This window comes from Lentinus tigrinus (assembly GCF_003813185.1).
Source record: "Lentinus tigrinus ALCF2SS1-7 unplaced genomic scaffold L226scaffold_35, whole genome shotgun sequence".
Lineage (NCBI taxonomy): Eukaryota > Fungi > Basidiomycota > Agaricomycetes > Polyporales > Polyporaceae > Lentinus > Lentinus tigrinus.
Genome location: NW_027137944.1, coordinates 83,490 through 100,523, shown reverse-complemented (window position 1 = coordinate 100,523; position 17,034 = coordinate 83,490). Strand labels below are relative to the sequence as shown.

The following is a 17,034-nucleotide window of genomic DNA, read 5'->3' as shown; positions in this document are numbered from 1 at the left end:
CGCCTTTGGGCCCGACAATCTCCGACTGTTCCCGGAGGTGCAGGGCTTACCATTTTGGGTGTTCTGGCGTCAAAGCCAGAGTCTCCGCTTTGATTTTCCGAGGCAAACTCCTCCTCGCTGGGTCTGAGACTTTGTCAGGTAATAGTTAATGGACTCGAGAATTGAAAGCATGCAAGAAGTTGATATTATTTTTGAGACCCACTACATAGCGCTACAGTGCACTACAATGCGCTCCAGCCCGCTACGCGATTTAGCAGCCGCTACAGGAATTAGACGCCGAAAAGCGTTTCCCTGATGTCCCTCGGTCAGCAGGTTATGCCTCTGCGCAATCGTCATTTGGAGGAGGGTGACGCGCTTCGTGCCCTCGGTCACGACAAATGCGTCGATGGAGGGATAGCCCTCCGGCACAACATAGACGCGATTGTCGACAGGGTGGAAGGTCGTCTTGGGGGGCTCGAAGCTCCTCGGGTCCACGATGTAGGGATGAGCCGCAAGACCGGGTCCGAGGCGAAAGGTCTTCTTGTCCCAGAGCTTGCAACCCAGCCCTTCGTCGGTCTCAACGAGAAGATCGAGAACAAGCCGCTTGAATAGCTTCGCAGTGACCTGGGCGAGGGGAGACATGGTTCCAAACAGTTTCACCTGCGCCTCCTTGGCGTATTGCCGATAATGCGTTGCAATACAGAGTCGAAGGAATACCGTAGGGATCTCGTATTTCAAGTAGGACACGCGGCGCTTCGGGTTGACAGCGGGGGTAGCGAAGAAAAATTTGTGAAAGCAAGACCGCTGGTTTGATTGCGTCATTGAACCGGAATTGATCGCTTTCAAGAACTCATTCGCATTGGCAAATAGCATCGGGTCACCCAGCAGCTTGCTGAGCTCCCAGTGGAGCACATCTGCATTAAGAGAGGTTCCGTTCTGCGGCTTCGTCTCTTGATATCCAGTCCAGAAGCAGGATCTCGCTGACGGACCCAGGATATCATACAACTCAAGAGGAGTGTACCACTGCGGGTGCTGCGTCCATGGAGCCAGGTCCAAGTTGGCACCGTCCAACGATTGACGGAGTTGCCTGTGGAAAGACTGAACGTGAGTTAACGGTATGGGGGACCAGTAGCTACGCACTGCAGTGAAGAGACTTCTTCTCGAGTCCACGTAGACATCAGCCATGTCTGAGCACCTTGCTGCTTGCTCCAATCTCTCCAACGACCCTCTTGAGGGGATGTGGCCTGAACCACGAAGCCTCCGGGATTGCGCCAATTGCTGCTCAACCGTTTGGGCGGTTCGATGGAGTCGATCAATATCAGTACGTTTGGCTTCAGGGATAAATAAGGTTTGTGGAGGGCAACTTCCTTAATTCCGTCGTCATCCGCAACATAGCAACAGTCTTCCGCGTCGCAAAACACGGTAGGAATACCATGCTGTAACGCCAGTGCATAGGCGTATGCAAGGAAGAGGGATTTGCCTTGTAGTAATCGTCAGTGCGGCAAAGTTGGCAAGCATATGATTCAGGTTCACTCACCGATGCCTGGTTGTCCAAGAATGACCATGCCGTCACTCTCTCTTCCATGGCTTGTGCTTGCCAACATCGAGAGGATCTCCTTCCACAGATCGTCATACTCGTCTCGGATCATGACTGGATTCGTTTTGCTGACGGTCAACTGGGGATCGAGGTACCTGACAGCGTCCTGCTGCATCGTGATGGGGCGCTTCGTCTTCCAAAGCAGTTGGTAGACAGTACGGAATTGGCCAAATGCGGAGACCACATCGCGCGAAGTGGAGGAGGGTACGTCAACCTCACGGTCCGAGAATTCTATGATTGCCGCTATGATTGTTGCAATCATGATAGTCCGAACATGGAGACGTACTGGTAGTCTTGTCGTAGGAGCCCCCGAGTTCGCCACTCTCGTCTTCCACATCTATAGATGGGTTGGAACCTGCGGACGAGTAGTACACAGACGACAACTCACTGTTCAGCGGAACAAGCACAAAGTGCAGTTGTCGGGGTATATATCCCCAAGGAGCGATTGCTGTCAAGAACTCTGCCCGATTTATCTTCGTGAGAGTGGCAAGTCCCTTAGCCTCGATGATATCTTCTAACTCATGGTCCGATGCCACAGCTGTCCCTTCCGGAAACTTGCGCAGAGAATGTTAGCATGTACGGCTGATATCGCAGATCCTGACCAACCTGATAGACTTCGACATCGCCTTCACCCCGAGGAATGATGCTCTTAACTGAATCAACGAGAGGAGGCCGCATGGCGGTACACGTCCGCGTTCTCATGTCGAAAACGTTGATTCCGGGATAACGTGCTGCGAATCTTAGACGAAGGAGGGGACCAAATTGTGTGGGGAACTTACTTGGTCTTACTATCAGATGGATGTCATCCTCCTGTATCCCTTGCCACCAAACTAGGAAACGGCTGCGCGTCGGTTTAAGCAGATACTTGGCGTTGGCGTCAGGGAGAGCCTCCCGCACGTCGGCGAGTTCAACAACATTGTCAACGTTGATTTTGCCGTGATCGACCTAAAACACAAGTGTCTGCATGATCGGAAATTGTGTTGTTGGGGAGAGTGACGTACAAGCCATATACTGAGGCTACCAGGTACACTGTCGGCCAACGCAGCTTCAATGTCTATCATCGACGCATTCACAGAGACGGTAAATATGTGGCATAGATTGTAGTCAGGACAGATGAAATTGAGGGATAGTCTGGCCATTGTGGTGAGGAATATATCGATGAGGCTCGGAGTGGTTAACGTTCAACCTGTGGGGAGGCGCAACGCGGCTATTTCGATGGCCAGCTTATCGCAGTCGGCGGAGTTGGAAAGGTGTAAGCAAATTGTTGATCTAATTTGAGCGGCGCCACAATAATCTACGCGAGTAGGATCGACGAGACGCTTATAAACTAGCTTTCTACAGCTGAAATCCCCATTGCTCACAGTAAGTTCCAGCACACTTGCCCATCGTGTAGTGCGCTTATCCCTGGCTGCAAGAGATCGTAGGAGAGGTTCCATTGCGCGGCCATCTGCGACAATGGCGACATCTGCTTGAATTGCGACGCGGCTGGTCTTGCAGGGAACCTCAGTTCAGCAGGTGCTGGACATGTATCGTCTCCACATCATGACTAATGGCTACCCTGTGAGCGCGCGCACATTTGTAACTATGCGCCCATCGTGAGCTACAGAAGGGGAATGACCGCGATGTGCGATAAACCCGACAGCAAGCAATGTTGTAAAATTCCGCCCTATGATACAATTAAGCGTACACAGCCAGTGGCTCTTTAAGAGTGGGTCCAGGTCGGCTTCCTCTTTTCAGCAAACGCAGACATACCTTGCACAAACACCGTCAGCACCGTTTATCGACACAATGCAGCAAAGTACGCAAAAGACTCACCCTCCTTCTGGTCGTGGGTCGCGAACAGCGAATGGAAGATCCTGCGCTCGTACCTGAGCCCCTCGTTCAAGGTGTGCTCGTATGCGGCATTGACGGCCTCCTTGCCCGCCTGGACGGCGATCGCGCTCTTGCTCGCGATGACGCTGGCCATCTTGACGGCCTCCTTGACGACCTCGCCCTCGCCCTCGGCGACGACGCGCGAGACCATGCCCCACTGCTCGGCCTCCTTCGCGGTCCAGTTGCGGCCGGTGAGCGTGATTTCCATGGTGCGCGACTTGCCGATGGCGCGTGCGAGGCGTTGGGTGCCGCCGCCGCCAGGAATGACACCGATGTTGATCTCGGGCTGCCCGAAGACGGCCGTGGGCGAGGCGAGGATGATGTCGCACATGAGGGCGAGTTCACATCCGCCTCCGAGCTAGAAAGTGAGGCGGTTCAGTATACGAGCATGCACAGACTGAGCAGCGTGACATTCAAGGATATGAGCGACAGCATAAGACGTAGCTATGCATCGTGCAAAATGAAGCGCGAGGTATGTTCAATCCAATGGACAGGGGAGGTATGGAGGACAGAGGGGAAGGGGGCTTCGCACAGTCTGCAGTGGGCTCAAAAGACAAGCGAAAGAACTCGGACGTTCCGGGAAACATTGCAAGGGCCATATACACTACCCTCAGGTAGTATTCGGGACGAGGTGCAGCAAACGGGGAAAGTAGGACATCCGGACTCACCGCGTAGCCGCTCACAGCAGCAATGATGGGCTTGCGGACGGTGGTCAACAAAGACCAGCTCTCGAGGAACTTGCCCTTGAACACGTCGGAGACTGCATGACAGTCAGACTCGCAACCATGTATGCCTGAAGCATCACTCACATTGCTTGTCCTTCATCTCCTTGATGTCCGCACCGGCTACCCCACATTGACCTCAGCCCCGGCCCCCCTGTTGCACGAACGCGTACTTACCTGCGAAGGCGCGCTCGCTGCCGGTCAGGACAAGGGCGCGGATGCTGTCGTCTTCGTCGAACTCCTTGACCGCGGCATTGAGCTCGGTGAAGAGGGGAGTAGAGAGGGCGTTGAGCGCCTTGGGGCGGTTGAGCGTGATTTGGCCGACGCCGTCCGCGGGGCGCGAGGTCAAGATGAACTCGTACTGGGTGGTGGTCATGAAGCGAACGCGGATGGAGGTAGGCTGGCGGTAAGCACGGAAGCTGCGAAGGCAAGCAGAGGAGGAGGAGACGGGGCAGCGGAGAGTGGACAGCATGGCGGGGAAATGCAGGAGATTTATATGTAGAGGTGCCGTAGAGGTGCCGCCAATCTGATTAGGACGGATTGTCAGACGATGGTGAGAGAATGCGAGCTCGCTGCGAACTGCCTGCGAGGTCAGACGGGGCAGCAACTGTCGTTCGTCGTCGCCAGCTGAGCGTACGGTATGGGTATATGTACTTAGCCGTCGACGTCACCTGCGAGTCCGACGCGGAACCCCCTCGGAAGTCATGTGCTTTCGCCTCGCTTGTCGCCAAACCACCATCACAATCTCATCCCCTCGACTCCGAGTCCTTCGTCGCATATACTACTACGTCTGTCTCCACGTTCAAACTTCATGAGTCGTCGCAGCCTGCGGTCGCTGTCGTGCACTCGACTTCTCGGACGCATTCATTCATGAGGAACGCGGTTCACATGGATGATGCCCCGTGGCCATCTCGTAAGCTGGATCCTGGTCTTCTTCGCGCGTCCAACTCTTTGCATTCTCAGCAACAGGGGAAGACCCCTCCAATCCGCCTGCATTCCGGTTGGAGAGGCTCTGCTTGACTCATCCTCTCGGACTACCCAACCGCTTAGGAAGCTAGGACCGCACACAAGGTATGTCAGCAGGCAGCCACTTCTTGTCGATTGAACATTATTGGGGAGACATTGTATCTTACGGAGACGACGGTGGCACCTATGTGGACGGATTGTGGTCTGTGCGAGACGTGCTTACGGGTGTATTGTATCCTGCGCGACGCAGGCAGCGAAGTCAACCATACAATGGCGGACTTCCCGTCTGGACCCTCTGACGCAAACAGAGGACTTGGTTCATTGTCGTGCGTTTCGAAACTGGCTCTCACGTTGCAACTGGATGGTTCAATGGTCAAATGTCCCTTGGGCATCTAATGCATTCACTGTTCGGAGTAATTTGACGCGGCGCACTCGAAGGCCAACTGGCGGACATTGGTCTGAGCCATCGTCTTGAGAAGCGGATACCTGAAGTCGTAGGCCAAGACCGAAAGTAATTGGGATCCAGGCCGGCTTGAACGCGACTCTACGTTCGCCCGACGTCAGGTGGTCCGACATTCTGGGAAGTTCAACCAGAACGTGAGTGCGTGGCATAACGTTTACGTCTCGCGTTTGCTGCTCACGTCGTCTGCTTTCTATATGACAGTTGTACGACTTACCGTACGACAAAGGCATGCTGAAGCTGGAATATTTGCTCGAATATCGGGCTGCGCATCCCGGGTACGCATCGTGACACCGCTGTGTATGCACTACGGTTCATTTCGCTGTTGCCGCCGCTTACGGTAGTAAATATTGAGTCTGTTCCTCGACGATGACGCTACATGATATCTGTTCTCTGCACATCAGAGAAGCCGTACGACAACTGCCAGCTACTATTGGAAACAGTTCATCTCCGAGACAACCTGGCACCGGCTAACTGGTGCTCAGCAGGTCCTATGCTCTTAGGAAGTTACGACAGTCATGCATCCTTGATGATCGCAGGTATAGGGATCGATATTAATACTCCAAGATAAAAGGATCTCCAACTTCATTCTAGTTGTCTGCGATGTGGGAGGAAACTAACCACACCGGTTGCACGCACTGGCACAGGCGGCCTATGTAAGCGCCGGCCACTGCCACAAGCGCACCGTCGCGTGCGGATTCCGAGGGTACGCCACGAATGCTCATCTCGCTCATCTCGGACTCTTTCCACACACCGACTACTCTCCTGCTTCACAACCTCCTACCTGGCTGCTGGTATCTTGCTTTGGTGCTAATACTCACTCCCCCTCGTTGATGCCCACACGCCAGAGCTATGGAGATATCGACGCGAACGCCGACGGAGCAGCAATCTGGGGTAACCCGCAGGCAGAGCACTCCCAGTCATCGTTCTCCTCCGCTGTGAGGCGAAACGAGACGACCCCTTCGAAGCGGAGACGTGGGTCCGATGGACTTGCAAGACGCGGGCGCACCGATCACGACCCATACGCGGACATGGAGACGTCTTCAGGCTCTCAGAGTCATAGCCGTTCGCGGACGATGGACGACGGGACTGGGGTGGGGAGCTACTGGATGTCGGGTCGGGGTACGAGTCAACACCCTCTACGAACGTCTTCAGGTGGTGCGTCCTCGAGTTTGTGGACTCTGGACCATGAGACGCGTCCGACTATGCGGAGGATGTTGAGTGATCGGGAGCCGGCGGGGGGTAGTGCGGATGACGGGGTTGAAGAGCGACGATCAGAGAGTGTTGCTCGAGACCGGGAGATGCTCGTTATTGTTCATGAGGTGAGCACTTGTTCTTGTCACTTTCTTATATGTTGTGAAGCGGCGCTACCCCATACTCTCCTGCCAGACGGGAGTCGCTTCGCTGCTTGGTACTAAGCAGCACATATAATCAGTCAATCTTCTTCATGTGTGAACTGTTGCCCGTTCTGTGTAGGAGGCAGGCCTCTAGACGGCATGCAGATATGTTACTGCTCGTATCGCCCCGGTCATGGTTGGATTGGGTCTGGTTGGTCGTCCACGTCCTTGGTTCGGTCACAAGCCCCATCATCTGGATGGAAGGGTTCATGACCACCAGTACCACAGCTTACGCTCGCGAGCGCAGGCTGTGAAGTACATATGATGACCTTTCTGAGGCCCACTGCGATGCGCGACATCTGAAAGTGCCTGATTGTTAATGCATGCTCATGATCTCATTCATGTAGGTACAACCCAAAGACTCGCTCGCTGGGGTCGCTCTGAAGTACGGCATCACTCTAGCCGAGCTTCGAAGAACAAATCAGCTCTGGACGTCAGACTCGATCCATCTTCGGAAGGTTCTCTACATCCCCGTAGACAAGACTCGACACGCGAAGCACCTAAGGGAAGCACTCATAGACACATTCATGGCGACAGATGCCCTCCCTTCCTCAGTAGACCCGCCAGACGCACCCGAGGCGAACCATACACAGAACCTATCCACAGATCACAACTTACCCGACATGGGGAAGCTCACCCTTCGCCGGATACCTGCATCTCAACTAACTTATTTCCCGCCATCGTCGCACACATCTTCATCGCGACAAGACCAAGATAATGATCCATTCGCCGCCCAGATCCCCACAACCTCCCTGAACGGAAAGGGCTTGCGCTCTCGCCCGGCACTTCCTCTCTCCTTCACTCGTTCAACCGAGTCGCCCCTTCAAGGCGTTCTAGACGTCTTCTCGTCCTCCTTGCAGACGACCGCGAAACACGTCCGCGCGTCCACGGGTCTCTTCGGCGGACCTGCAGTCCGCGCGCCTCCTACCCTCGTCTCTCGGCTCTCCCTCGAGTCCACCAGCGGCACGCCATCCAGCCCCAGCGAGGACCTTGACTGGGAGCATGAGATGGAGGACGTGAGCTCCCGTCGCAAGAACGGCCACTCCGGCACTCACACCACCAAGCCATCACGCACCCGCTCGCATGCGAGGCAGGCGTCCGCGTCCCTCAACGACCTCACCGCGTCGCCTGAACAGGAGGAACGGGACAGCGTCGAGCTCGAATCTGGACCGTTCCGCCCCTCGTCGCCGCGCACTCCCACCCGGAGGAACAGGAGGAACAGCTCGGGCCGCTCGCAGCACGCTAACACGCCCTCGAGCACCGGCTCCCGTGGCAGGGGGCGCTCTGTCGTCCCGTATGCGGGGACGGATTCGGAGGAGGTGACGGCGGAGTGGGGCTCGCCCAGGGGGGCGAGCAACGTGCGCACTGCGCAGATGGAGCCGTCGCCTGGGATGCAGCTGCCGCTGCGGCCGAGGACGACGAAGTCGCCAGGGTTGTAGTGGTCGGCGCCTCTCCTACCGCGCGAGGTTGACATGGGATCTATCGTCGCTCGATGTTTGACATCGAGACGCTGTCTGTGGCTGGCACCTGAGCAAGCGCGAGATCTCTGTCGTCCCAGGGACACAAACTCGACGTGTTCATTGGTGCGCGACGGAAGATGGGGCGACGTTACAAGTGCTTGTCAGCAGAGCATGTATCATATGTATATTTATGTAGTAAGGCACATCGTCGATTCGTGGATATAGAACATACAGGGGAATGGACTGTCGCGGTTTCGAGCGCGTTTCGTACCCAGAGTCTGCTTGGATCTTGTACTGTAAAGATGCGGGTTGCACATATTCATCATCAGAGGAGCGGGGTCCATTCCCAAGGCCCCGTCTGGACCTCCAAATTGCGACATGCGATGAGTACGCACAGGTGGCATACCGTCCAACGCTGGAAGGCAGGCCCTGTCAGTACCGTGCTACACACATTGACTGGCGTGTCCGAGTCGCCTTCTGCCTCCTCTGTTGGAGTCTGCCTGGTGCCAAAGCACGACAACGAAAGCGTGCGCTCGCATCGCGCACAGTAATAGCGAGGTGCGCCGGGCAGAGGTGCGTCGACGACGTCCAGAGGGACAAACTTGCTAAGTTCGAGGGGGACATGGGCTTCCTTGGCCTCCCGCGTGGGGTACACGCGCATGTACCGCGCAGACGCCTCCCTCAACTGCTCTACGCTGACGCGCGGTAGAAGGACGTCGGCGACGCGGGAGATGAGCCAGATGTCGTGCGCGGCGTAGTCGAGGAGCATGGCCGGGAGAGGGCGGTGCAGCCACATGCTGCCTCCGTCTGTTCGGTGAAGGTTCGTCACTGCAGCTGCGTGTGGCATGAGGGATCAGTACTTCAGTACCAAGGGACGGCTTTGAAAGCCGAGGAAGGAGGCTTACGGTCTTTGCCCCCGAGAGCGTTGATGACGCGCAGGTTCGCTGCACAGGAGTCGAGACCCAACAGGCGGTGGATGCCGTCAAGGAGGCGAGGGTTGTTCCGGATGTCTTTCATCACAGCTTTGGACTTGGTGAAGTAGGTGAGGGAGTGGGTGTTCAGGTACGTGGGACGCTGCATGACTTCTGCGAGCTGTATGTCGAGCACGCCCTCGATGGTGATGTCGTAGGTGAGCGCGAGCTCGAGGAAGTCGCTGCGCCCGTCCCAGACGAGCTTATTAATGTTGGGGTTGCGGAGGAGGGAGAGGAGGGGAGCGAGGAAAGGGTTGTGTTTGTCGCGGAGAGCTAGGATATCGAAGAGGTAGATGGTGTCCGACGGGGGATAGCTCCCGATCGAGAGGATGCTCAGTATTCCTTTCGAACTGCCGAAGTCTTGGCCTTCACAGTCGAGGATGATGGTCGGGTGGCGAGCGAGAGCTACGGCAGCTGCGTTCGCCTGCTCGTATGTGGAAACGAGTGTGTATGAGAGACCTGCCGTGCTCACTCCCGTTACCGGACCGGGTTTCACCTTCACTTTCGAGCAGCGAAGGACGAGCAGCGTGCAAAGCCGACACCTCTCGTCTTTGTCGTCATCCGATACCGGGTGCTGAGGGAAAGAGGCAGGAATGAGCATTCTCTCGCAACGTACACATTTGTACCGTCGCGTGTTCCTGGGGCACGGCGTGAGGACCTCAAGTGGCAGGAACTTGTCGAGGTCAAGAGGGACGTGCAAAGCCCGCAGTTCGCGTGTGGGATATGCTTCCATGTACCGCGTAGTCATCTGCTTGAGCTCCTCGGGGTGCTGCAGATACTTGCTCTTAGCCCGAAAGCGGGCGTAGATGAGGCTGATGAGTTTGACGTTGTACACGCAGTGTCGCTGAAGGTCGTCGGGGAAAGGGCGTAGGAGCCACATAGCGGAGCCATGTTTCTTGTGCAGTGCGGCGGCTGGAGCTACGTAGGGAACTCGAGGTCATCATCTCAGTACGGCCAGGTATGTCCAGGGAGGTTTACTCGCCATATGTGCCCTTCTCAGTGGCCCCGGATTGGAAGAGAGCGAGACAGTGGTTCAATCCCATTAGCCTATGTATGTCGTCGGGGATTGTGGAGGCTGCCCCAAGTACGTCTGCGACACATTTGAAGTATCGCATGGTATGCTGAGCACGGAGATTTTTCTCGCTTTTCTTCCCGCGCGTCGAGACCTCGACTAGTTGCAGGTCGATGACTCCCTGGAGGAGGACGCCGTATGTGTCTGCGATCTCGAGCAAGTATGTTCGGCCATCCCAGACAAGCTTCGTGATGTCGGGTCTCTCGAGGAGAGAGAAAAGCGGAGCAAGAGCAGGATTGTGCTTATCGCAGAGTAACAGGACGTCGAGGAGGAAGACTTCGGAAGCCGCGGGATCGCTGAGAGCGATGATGCTCAGCTCGCCGTCCGGCAGGCCCAAGTCGCGACCTTGGCAATGGAGGATGATGGTAGAGCTGGCGGACAGTACCTGTGCCGCTCGTGTCGCCGCATCGTAGGTGGTGCAGAATGTGTACTGTGCTCCGGGACCGTTCGTGGCCATAACAGCAGGCAGGTTACTGACGGGGAATCCGTATGAAGAGGATGGTGGGATGGTTGTTTGGCCGTGGAACAGAGCTCACCTTTTCACCGGAGGGAGGTCGAGAGGCTGCATGCTATTAGCTTACCGCAGCACCATGTCATGGCTGCGACCGCATTTCTCCGCAGTGGAGGTCATGGTACCGTCTTAATAGAATGCTCGTGAGCCGCAGACATGCGAGGTTGCAGCTTCTACAGAGCGAAGAATGCGTACGCATAAGTACGGAGACCTGCGGTAGGATGTTACCGTGGTCAAGCCGTTGGTGGTTTAATTCACGAACTACTAAGCGTAAGTTTCTGGACAGTTCTGGGACTGGGGCGTTGTTTGTCCCGAGCAAACAACCGGAAACAGAAAAAGAAGCGTGCATGGTCATCGGGCGCTAAGCACCCTTGACACGCTCGCCGTCACTCTTGTCTCCGTCCTCCTCCTCCTCGACCTCCTCTCGTCGTCACAAATGGTGCACACCTCTTCTCTGTTTCGCGCGGCGAACATGCACTGAATGCGCGTATCAGGCTGCCCAGGCAACGTTCAAGTCGATCAAGTCGGTCATCCCCCTCTTCGACCGCGTCCTCGTCCAGCGTTTCAAGCCCGAGACCGTACGTCTCCCTTCCCGTCCTTTTCTTCCACACCTTGCTGACAACGAGTGCGCGACAGAAAACCGCGAGCGGCATCTTCCTTCCCTCGTCATCAACCAGCCAGCCCCTCCCCGAGGCGACCGTCATCGCCGTCGGTCCTGGCGCCCCCGACAAGTCCGGCAAGGTCGTACCTACCAGTGTCAAGGCTGGTGACCGCGTTCTCCTCCCCGGTTGGGGCGGTAGCCCCATCAAGCTCGGCGAAGAGGTAGGTTGTCATCCTTAATCCGTCACGCGGGCAGGTTGCGCTGACGCGTGCGCCGTTACTAGGAGTACTACCTCTTCCGCGACTCGGAGATCCTCGCCAAGATCCAGGAGTAAGCGTTATCCCTAGCTCTTGCGGTCGAGGGGGAGACGAAGGAAGGAATGGGAGAGGAAGGTGGTGTGGTAGGGGAGGAGACACGACAACGCCGGTGTGTCTCGCGTCCCGTGTCACGCAAAAGTCTGCTATCATCTTCATCCTACATTTACACTAATTGTCATTATCCTCATCCATCATCATGTTCTGTCACGCATCGAGCCCACACGAACCGTAGTCATAATGCATCATCTCCACTCAATACGAAGTGTGTCCCCTCGTGAGTTTGTCCCCCTCGTGGTGCCCATGCCGCTTCCCCAGTCTTCCGTACGTGTGCCCTTTCGTGTCACTCCACGTCCTCATTCATGGGCCCCTCCTGCGCATATTCTCGATCTCTGCTCCATCTGTGTCTCGTTCCCCGGCCGACGCCAATACACTCGCATCATCCCAGAGCTCCACACACCACGCAACGCTTTTCGGATTCACTGCGAAATCATGTACTCTGCAGGCGTTCGAGGGCACGGTCGAGCGATACTTAGACTAGGATGGACCGAGGATTGGCTCCGCGGAGAGTGGGTCTGTCTTGCAGAGGCGAGGATGGCAAGATTCAGCTCGTCACTTGTGAGGCTCTGGAAGAGGTGGTGAGAGCATGTTGTAGTACTGGGGATGTTACTGTAAGCCAGCTGCAGTGAGCTTACCATGTCATGGCTGCATGCCGCAGGCGGGTAGGGTTAGGGTCGGGGAGGAGTGGGAGAGACGCTTGGGACTTGGACGTGTACCACCAAGCACGACAACCTATGCCTCCGCGGCCGTCCCTCCCTTCTCCCGTCGGCTCGTTCTACCCTCCAAATGACATTGCTACGCACAGAGACCTGCTGCTGTTCGAAGAGCGGCTCAAGATGAATGCTTCAGCGCTGAATAGCCGGAAGAGACGGTACCAACGTGCGTGAGTTGCAGCCTCATCCTCGATCGCGATCAGCTACTGAATGTCCGCAATGCGTGCAGTCTTTCTTCTCCAGCTCTTGATAATCATAGCCTTTCTGCTGTGTGAAGTCCTTCTGCAGACCAACATGCTCAGCTTCCCGTACAAGTGGATCCTCCATCAGCTCCTCCCGGACATATATCCAGAAGACGCGGATGTAAGGGTACATCCGTACTTTGCGTCCGGGCTGCTTTTCGTCAGCGTGACAACCCTTGTCCTCTTCTTTGCAAGCGGGATGTACTCCGAGAAGATCAGCTATGCAAATAAGTGTGTACATACCTCTTCGTCTTCTTCCTCCCTTTCAGTCGATTTGCCCGCAACGCGCAGTCCCATCTCGTGGACGCAAGGACAGAGAACATGCCCGACCATTGGCCGTTTAGGACCTCTTCTGGGTTATGTGTAGCAGATGACATATGTTGCGGGCAAGCTGACTCCACCTTCGGGAGACGGTATGGGCCATAAAGCTGAGCGCGTTCTTTCAGGTACGTCCCGCACGCAAACCGCGCCCTCCGGAGCTTCAATATGTATCTCAACATGCGCCAGCCGCCGCTGCGCTCCAAGCTCCCCTTCAACCCTTTCGCCTTCCTCTTCGCCCGCCCTCCGCAACCCCCATCGCCAATCTCCCCTACCGCGAGCTCCCCGCACTCCCCTCGCAGACGAAGCCCCTCGCCCTCGCCTACTGGGTCGAGCAGACGCAGCTCGTCCGTGCCGATCCCGCCCATTCCCCCCGCCTCGAACCCGCGGGGTGAGCTCATATTCTCGTCCCGCGTCGACCGCGGGTTCAGAGAGTCGTACGACCGGTACCGCGCGCAGTTCGAGCGACGGAGAGAGGATAGGGAGCGCGCGGCGTATGCCCAGACGTGGATAGGGTGGATACACCTCAAGATGCCGTGGATGCGGCAGCCTCCCGCAGTTACGTCCCCACTTCCTGGTTCGGGCTCTGGGACGTCGACCCCGGTGGGGAGTATCCGGCTGCCCGGGCGAGGGAAGGGCTCGGGCAGCCCCGCGGGGTCGAGGAGGTCGAGTCCGGTGCCGACGGGAGTGCGGACGGGGAGACGGATATCGGGGCAATTGAGCGGTGCGGGAGGTGCGTCGCCTGCGCATCCATTGGCGGGGGAGTCGGTCAAGGGCGGGGATACATGAACGGTTGGACACGTGCGCATCTTGGGTTCGGTGTGCTATAGAGGACGCTGCGAACGCGCCAGTGTAAAGTATAATATTTGCATGCGCCTCGTTTGCTGAGAGTGAAGGTGGCCACCACGCGAAGTCAATACCGTGGACTTGCTGGATTCCCATCGCAACCTCGTTGTCTTGTAGGCCTCCCAGCTAGAAACACATGGGATACGAAGGTAGTACAGCCGGTCTCGCCCAATACCCCTCCATCTCTCCGCCTTACCACGACGCACTCGCCTCACCCCGCCGGCCCTCCTGTCGCCTCTAAGGTTCCCCTGTTTGTGCACCCTTCGACCCCCACGCGAGCTCCGAGACCAAGGCCGCCCATACCGCCAACAGAAACAGAGGTGTTGTCTCGAGCCGCATAATGTCAGGACTGGTACAAAAGGCGAGTACATGCATCCTTGATTACTCCGGGTCCATGATCTCGAGTACTCATGTCAGTAGTGCAGTGTTCCTATGCTGTGTTCTGCAATGGCATTCAAGGCGCCCCGGAAGTCCTAACGTGCCGTAGTACAGTGACTGCCGCCTCTGTTTCGCTGCCAATGTGACAGTGTAAGATCCCCATTTCCGTCGCTCCCGCATATCCAAGTCAATAGCACACCCGCCATCAAGTCATGAAGACGACGTATGCAGACTCAGGGTCGATTGAATGCGCACTAGACCACCATGTCAACGCTGTTCTCGCTTTAGCGCACTGTGAGTGCCATTCGTGACTATAGATTGAACTCTACTGGCCGCAGCAGTAGCTCTCTGACGTTTCACTTAGATTTGCCTGCCGAAGCTGTCATCCTCGACCGTGACAGAACCTTGTGACGGTGCAGGACGAGGTTGGCACTTTCCGCACCCTCCTGGTATATGTGGGAGGCTCGATATGTTACCTAGTATCTTTCTCTCACTCTCTACGCGACGACTGCACTGCAAGGCTATGGACATCTACAGTAGGCTGGCCTTGCAGAGGAGGTTCGAGGTCGCAGCTGGCGGTGAGTTGGAGCTTGTGCACCAAATTGACGCTTTGTGCTGACGCGGGCTTTTTCACAGTTATGTTCATATACGAGTACATCCTCACGCTGGACCTGGAGGTCGAGTACTTCTGGGAGTCGCGTTTGACTGCTGCCACCGTGCTCTTCTTTGGGAACCGCTATACGAACATCCTCATCTCCGTGTGCAGCATACTTGGTTTGGCTATGGAGGCAGGTGAACTGGTGAGTCTTCATGGTCGCCCGCCGTAATCAGATGTTAACAACAATCCACAGCCGTAAGGCCAACGCAACTCGCCTCATCTTGGCGCGAGGTTGACAGTCATCTCTGTAGGTGCGAAGTTATTGTGATGGTGAGGGGTGCCGGATTCGTGCTCGCCCAGATGCTCTTGCTATGTAAGTCTGGACTGCGTACTGCTGTGCCCCATTCTTGCTGAGCGTGAAGATTGTGCGCACAGTGTTCTCCGTTCTGCGCGTGTATGCCATCACCAACCGTACGTGGGGTCTCACCCTAATCGTCTCCGTTGTTGGAGTCATTCCTCCCGTACTCCTCACGGTGTGTCAGGTTTAACTTATTGCCGTAGTATTCACATCATAGTGATCCTTTCCAGTATTTATATGCATACTCCTATGGTCACCCCGCGCCGCCTCTCTTGCACGGATGCATTTACGCCTTCAAGCTATCATTATCCGAAGTCAATCGGTAAGCTCATCCTGGATGAACGCAGTCAGTATCCTGGATCTAATGTGCTCTTGCAGGTGTACGTTGCATGCTATCCAGGCCAAAAGACATATTGACGTCCGGACTTACTAGTGATGATTGCAATTCGCGCGTGCGTCGTATTCAGTGACCTGTTGGTGACACTGTTAATCCTCCGGGCCGTCGGCCTCCCGTGGAGGACCCCCGGAGTCTCCTCGCGGACCTCGCCAGTCACGGTGTCCTTGCTGAAGAACAGTACGTGCTGCTACGACTTGCCATGATTTTAGCTGATCAGGGTGTAGGTTTGGCGTTCTTTTTGTCGGTGTCTCGGCTGCATCAGGATACCTTCGCTATTGCACTCACACCCCCCATATTCGCAGCCTCATGTGCTTGATCAACGCAGCGGAGATCATCCCTTCTGCTGTGCAAGTAAGTCCCAACTTCATCGTCCAGTCGATATTTCCGGTGTCGACATTGTCTTCGCCGCCAGATACAGGCCCCTTGGGCGGTGGCATTGTTCTTTCTCTCTCCGTCAGTCCAACTTCCATCCATCTCGCATGTCAACAATGTCTTGACCGATTCGAAGACGCGCAGGCTCACCTCGATATCCATCACCCGGATGTTCATCCATCTCCGCCAAGCGAACCGGCTGCTCGACGACGACTTCCTCTCCCTCTTCGTGCGCGCGGACATGGGACAGTGGCATAATTCGACGTCTCGTGTCGGTGTTACCCCCGGCATGCGCACCTGGTCTGCCGCAGGGCAGCTCGACCTCGAGCTCAGCCCGATGCATCCCGCGGCGGTGACCGTATCGCCACCTTGGAGCAGCGTGCGGGATTCCTCGCAGTCTCCTGCCCGGTGAAGTGACCCGCGTACTTCTTCACTTATGTAGTCGACTGAGACGAAGCTGGGTTTATGGTATCCAAGAAATAATATTAATACGTGTCATGTACTCTACACCGCACGTGGTGGTGTTCCTTCCAACCTTCCGCGAAGGTTTCTTTCCTGCCGATGTTCCTTCCATCCAGATCCATTGCTGCAAGGGTATGAGAGAACAAGCAGAGAGCGAGGTGTGGGAAGTGTACGCATACGCAGAGTCCTAGAGGCCGCGGCGCTGCCGTTACCCGGGCTGAGACGAGGTCCGTGCCGAACCGACTGGCAACGACTAGGGGACTGTGCGATGTACTTAAGGGAAGATTGTAAGAAGAGGTAAGAAAGAGAAGATGTGGTAGAAGACAGAGAAAAAAGGAAAAGGAGCTGTACTGACGTAGACAACTACT

General features: G+C 56.1%; 8 protein-coding genes across 8 annotated transcripts; 5 read left to right on the top strand and 3 right to left on the bottom strand.

The window, feature by feature from the left end:
* Positions 1–1,332: 1,332 nt before the first annotated feature.
* On the bottom strand, positions 1,333–2,461 carry L226DRAFT_223004 (uncharacterized protein). Its single transcript, XM_067673014.1, has 5 exons — positions 2,356–2,461; positions 2,183–2,307; positions 1,965–2,130; positions 1,863–1,913; positions 1,333–1,807 (listed from the first exon to the last, which is right to left on the bottom strand). The coding sequence occupies exons 2-5, from the start codon at positions 2,276–2,278 to the stop codon at positions 1,509–1,511; spliced, it is 612 nt and encodes a 203-aa protein (XP_067531231.1). The 5' UTR covers positions 2,279–2,307; positions 2,356–2,461; the 3' UTR covers positions 1,333–1,508.
* Positions 2,462–3,087: 626 nt separating this feature from the next.
* Positions 3,088–4,658, bottom strand: L226DRAFT_492656 (enoyl-CoA hydratase). The gene is made up of 5 exons (XM_067677397.1): positions 4,348–4,658; positions 4,258–4,293; positions 4,117–4,208; positions 3,392–3,806; positions 3,088–3,328 (listed from the first exon to the last, which is right to left on the bottom strand). Exons 1-5 carry the CDS (start codon positions 4,640–4,642, stop codon positions 3,279–3,281), a joined length of 888 nt encoding a protein of 295 aa, XP_067531230.1. The 5' UTR covers positions 4,643–4,658; the 3' UTR covers positions 3,088–3,278.
* A 1,657-nt stretch (positions 4,659–6,315) lies between these two features.
* On the top strand, positions 6,316–8,801 carry L226DRAFT_615988 (uncharacterized protein). The gene is made up of 2 exons (XM_067686847.1): positions 6,316–6,918; positions 7,341–8,801. The coding sequence occupies exons 1-2, from the start codon at positions 6,430–6,432 to the stop codon at positions 8,430–8,432; spliced, it is 1,581 nt and encodes a 526-aa protein (XP_067531229.1). The 5' UTR covers positions 6,316–6,429; the 3' UTR covers positions 8,433–8,801.
* L226DRAFT_514191 (uncharacterized protein) lies at positions 8,593–11,126 on the bottom strand. The gene is made up of 3 exons (XM_067678402.1): positions 10,407–11,126; positions 9,359–10,342; positions 8,593–9,287 (listed from the first exon to the last, which is right to left on the bottom strand). The coding sequence occupies exons 1-3, from the start codon at positions 10,951–10,953 to the stop codon at positions 8,779–8,781; spliced, it is 2,040 nt and encodes a 679-aa protein (XP_067531228.1). The 5' UTR covers positions 10,954–11,126; the 3' UTR covers positions 8,593–8,778.
* L226DRAFT_547659 (hsp10-like protein) lies at positions 11,087–11,942 on the top strand (the record flags this gene model as incomplete). The annotated part of the gene is made up of 4 exons (XM_067682514.1): positions 11,087–11,128; positions 11,502–11,585; positions 11,644–11,829; positions 11,892–11,942. 4 exons carry the CDS (start codon positions 11,087–11,089, stop codon positions 11,940–11,942), a joined length of 363 nt encoding a protein of 120 aa, XP_067531227.1.
* A 774-nt stretch (positions 11,943–12,716) lies between these two features.
* On the top strand, positions 12,717–14,044 carry L226DRAFT_547658 (uncharacterized protein; the record flags this gene model as incomplete). Its single annotated transcript, XM_067682513.1, has 3 exons — positions 12,717–12,861; positions 12,925–13,168; positions 13,384–14,044. 3 exons carry the CDS (start codon positions 12,717–12,719, stop codon positions 14,042–14,044), a joined length of 1,050 nt encoding a protein of 349 aa, XP_067531226.1.
* Positions 14,045–14,769: 725 nt separating this feature from the next.
* Positions 14,770–15,428, top strand: L226DRAFT_222885 (uncharacterized protein). The gene is made up of 4 exons (XM_067673013.1): positions 14,770–14,773; positions 14,844–15,057; positions 15,116–15,279; positions 15,331–15,428. The coding sequence occupies exons 2-4, from the start codon at positions 14,949–14,951 to the stop codon at positions 15,334–15,336; spliced, it is 279 nt and encodes a 92-aa protein (XP_067531225.1). The 5' UTR covers positions 14,770–14,773; positions 14,844–14,948; the 3' UTR covers positions 15,337–15,428.
* A 240-nt stretch (positions 15,429–15,668) lies between these two features.
* L226DRAFT_222805 (uncharacterized protein) lies at positions 15,669–16,944 on the top strand. The gene is made up of 5 exons (XM_067673012.1): positions 15,669–15,757; positions 15,814–16,009; positions 16,057–16,072; positions 16,135–16,183; positions 16,245–16,944. Exons 2-5 carry the CDS (start codon positions 15,871–15,873, stop codon positions 16,614–16,616), a joined length of 576 nt encoding a protein of 191 aa, XP_067531224.1. The 5' UTR covers positions 15,669–15,757; positions 15,814–15,870; the 3' UTR covers positions 16,617–16,944.
* The last annotated feature ends 90 nt before the right edge of the window (positions 16,945–17,034 follow it).

What these genes read in the sequence shown, in the direction of transcription:
- L226DRAFT_223004 (XM_067673014.1), bottom strand. Translation starts at nt 2,278, where the DNA reads ATGAGAACGCGGACGTGTACCGCCATGCGGCCTCCTCTCGTTGATTCA. An exon ending in GCGATGTCGAAGTCTATCAG is followed by an intron (nt 2,131 to 2,182) that starts GTTGGTCAGGAT and finishes TCTCTGCGCAAG; the next exon opens with TTTCCGGAAGGGACAGCTGT. An exon ending in TGTGCTTGTTCCGCTGAACA is followed by an intron (nt 1,914 to 1,964) that starts GTGAGTTGTCGT and finishes ACCCATCTATAG; the next exon opens with ATGTGGAAGACGAGAGTGGC.
- L226DRAFT_492656 (XM_067677397.1), bottom strand. Translation starts at nt 4,642, where the DNA reads ATGCTGTCCACTCTCCGCTGCCCCGTCTCCTCCTCCTCTGCTTGCCTT. An exon ending in GGAGATGAAGGACAAGCAAT is followed by an intron (nt 4,209 to 4,257) that starts GTGAGTGATGCT and finishes ACTGTCATGCAG; the next exon opens with TCTCCGACGTGTTCAAGGGC. An exon ending in CTGCTGTGAGCGGCTACGCG is followed by an intron (nt 3,807 to 4,116) that starts GTGAGTCCGGAT and finishes CTCACTTTCTAG; the next exon opens with CTCGGAGGCGGATGTGAACT.
- L226DRAFT_615988 (XM_067686847.1), top strand. Translation starts at nt 6,430, where the DNA reads ATGCCCACACGCCAGAGCTATGGAGATATCGACGCGAACGCCGACGGA. An exon ending in TGCTCGTTATTGTTCATGAG is followed by an intron (nt 6,919 to 7,340) that starts GTGAGCACTTGT and finishes TCATTCATGTAG; the next exon opens with GTACAACCCAAAGACTCGCT.
- L226DRAFT_514191 (XM_067678402.1), bottom strand. Translation starts at nt 10,953, where the DNA reads ATGGCCACGAACGGTCCCGGAGCACAGTACACATTCTGCACCACCTAC. An exon ending in CACTGAGAAGGGCACATATG is followed by an intron (nt 10,343 to 10,406) that starts GCGAGTAAACCT and finishes TTCCCTACGTAG; the next exon opens with CTCCAGCCGCCGCACTGCAC. An exon ending in CGCTCTCGGGGGCAAAGACC is followed by an intron (nt 9,288 to 9,358) that starts GTAAGCCTCCTT and finishes TGCCACACGCAG; the next exon opens with CTGCAGTGACGAACCTTCAC.
- L226DRAFT_222885 (XM_067673013.1), top strand. Translation starts at nt 14,949, where the DNA reads ATGTTACCTAGTATCTTTCTCTCACTCTCTACGCGACGACTGCACTGC. An exon ending in GTTCGAGGTCGCAGCTGGCG is followed by an intron (nt 15,058 to 15,115) that starts GTGAGTTGGAGC and finishes GCTTTTTCACAG; the next exon opens with TTATGTTCATATACGAGTAC.
- L226DRAFT_222805 (XM_067673012.1), top strand. Translation starts at nt 15,871, where the DNA reads ATGATTGCAATTCGCGCGTGCGTCGTATTCAGTGACCTGTTGGTGACA. An exon ending in TCATCCCTTCTGCTGTGCAA is followed by an intron (nt 16,184 to 16,244) that starts GTAAGTCCCAAC and finishes CTTCGCCGCCAG; the next exon opens with ATACAGGCCCCTTGGGCGGT.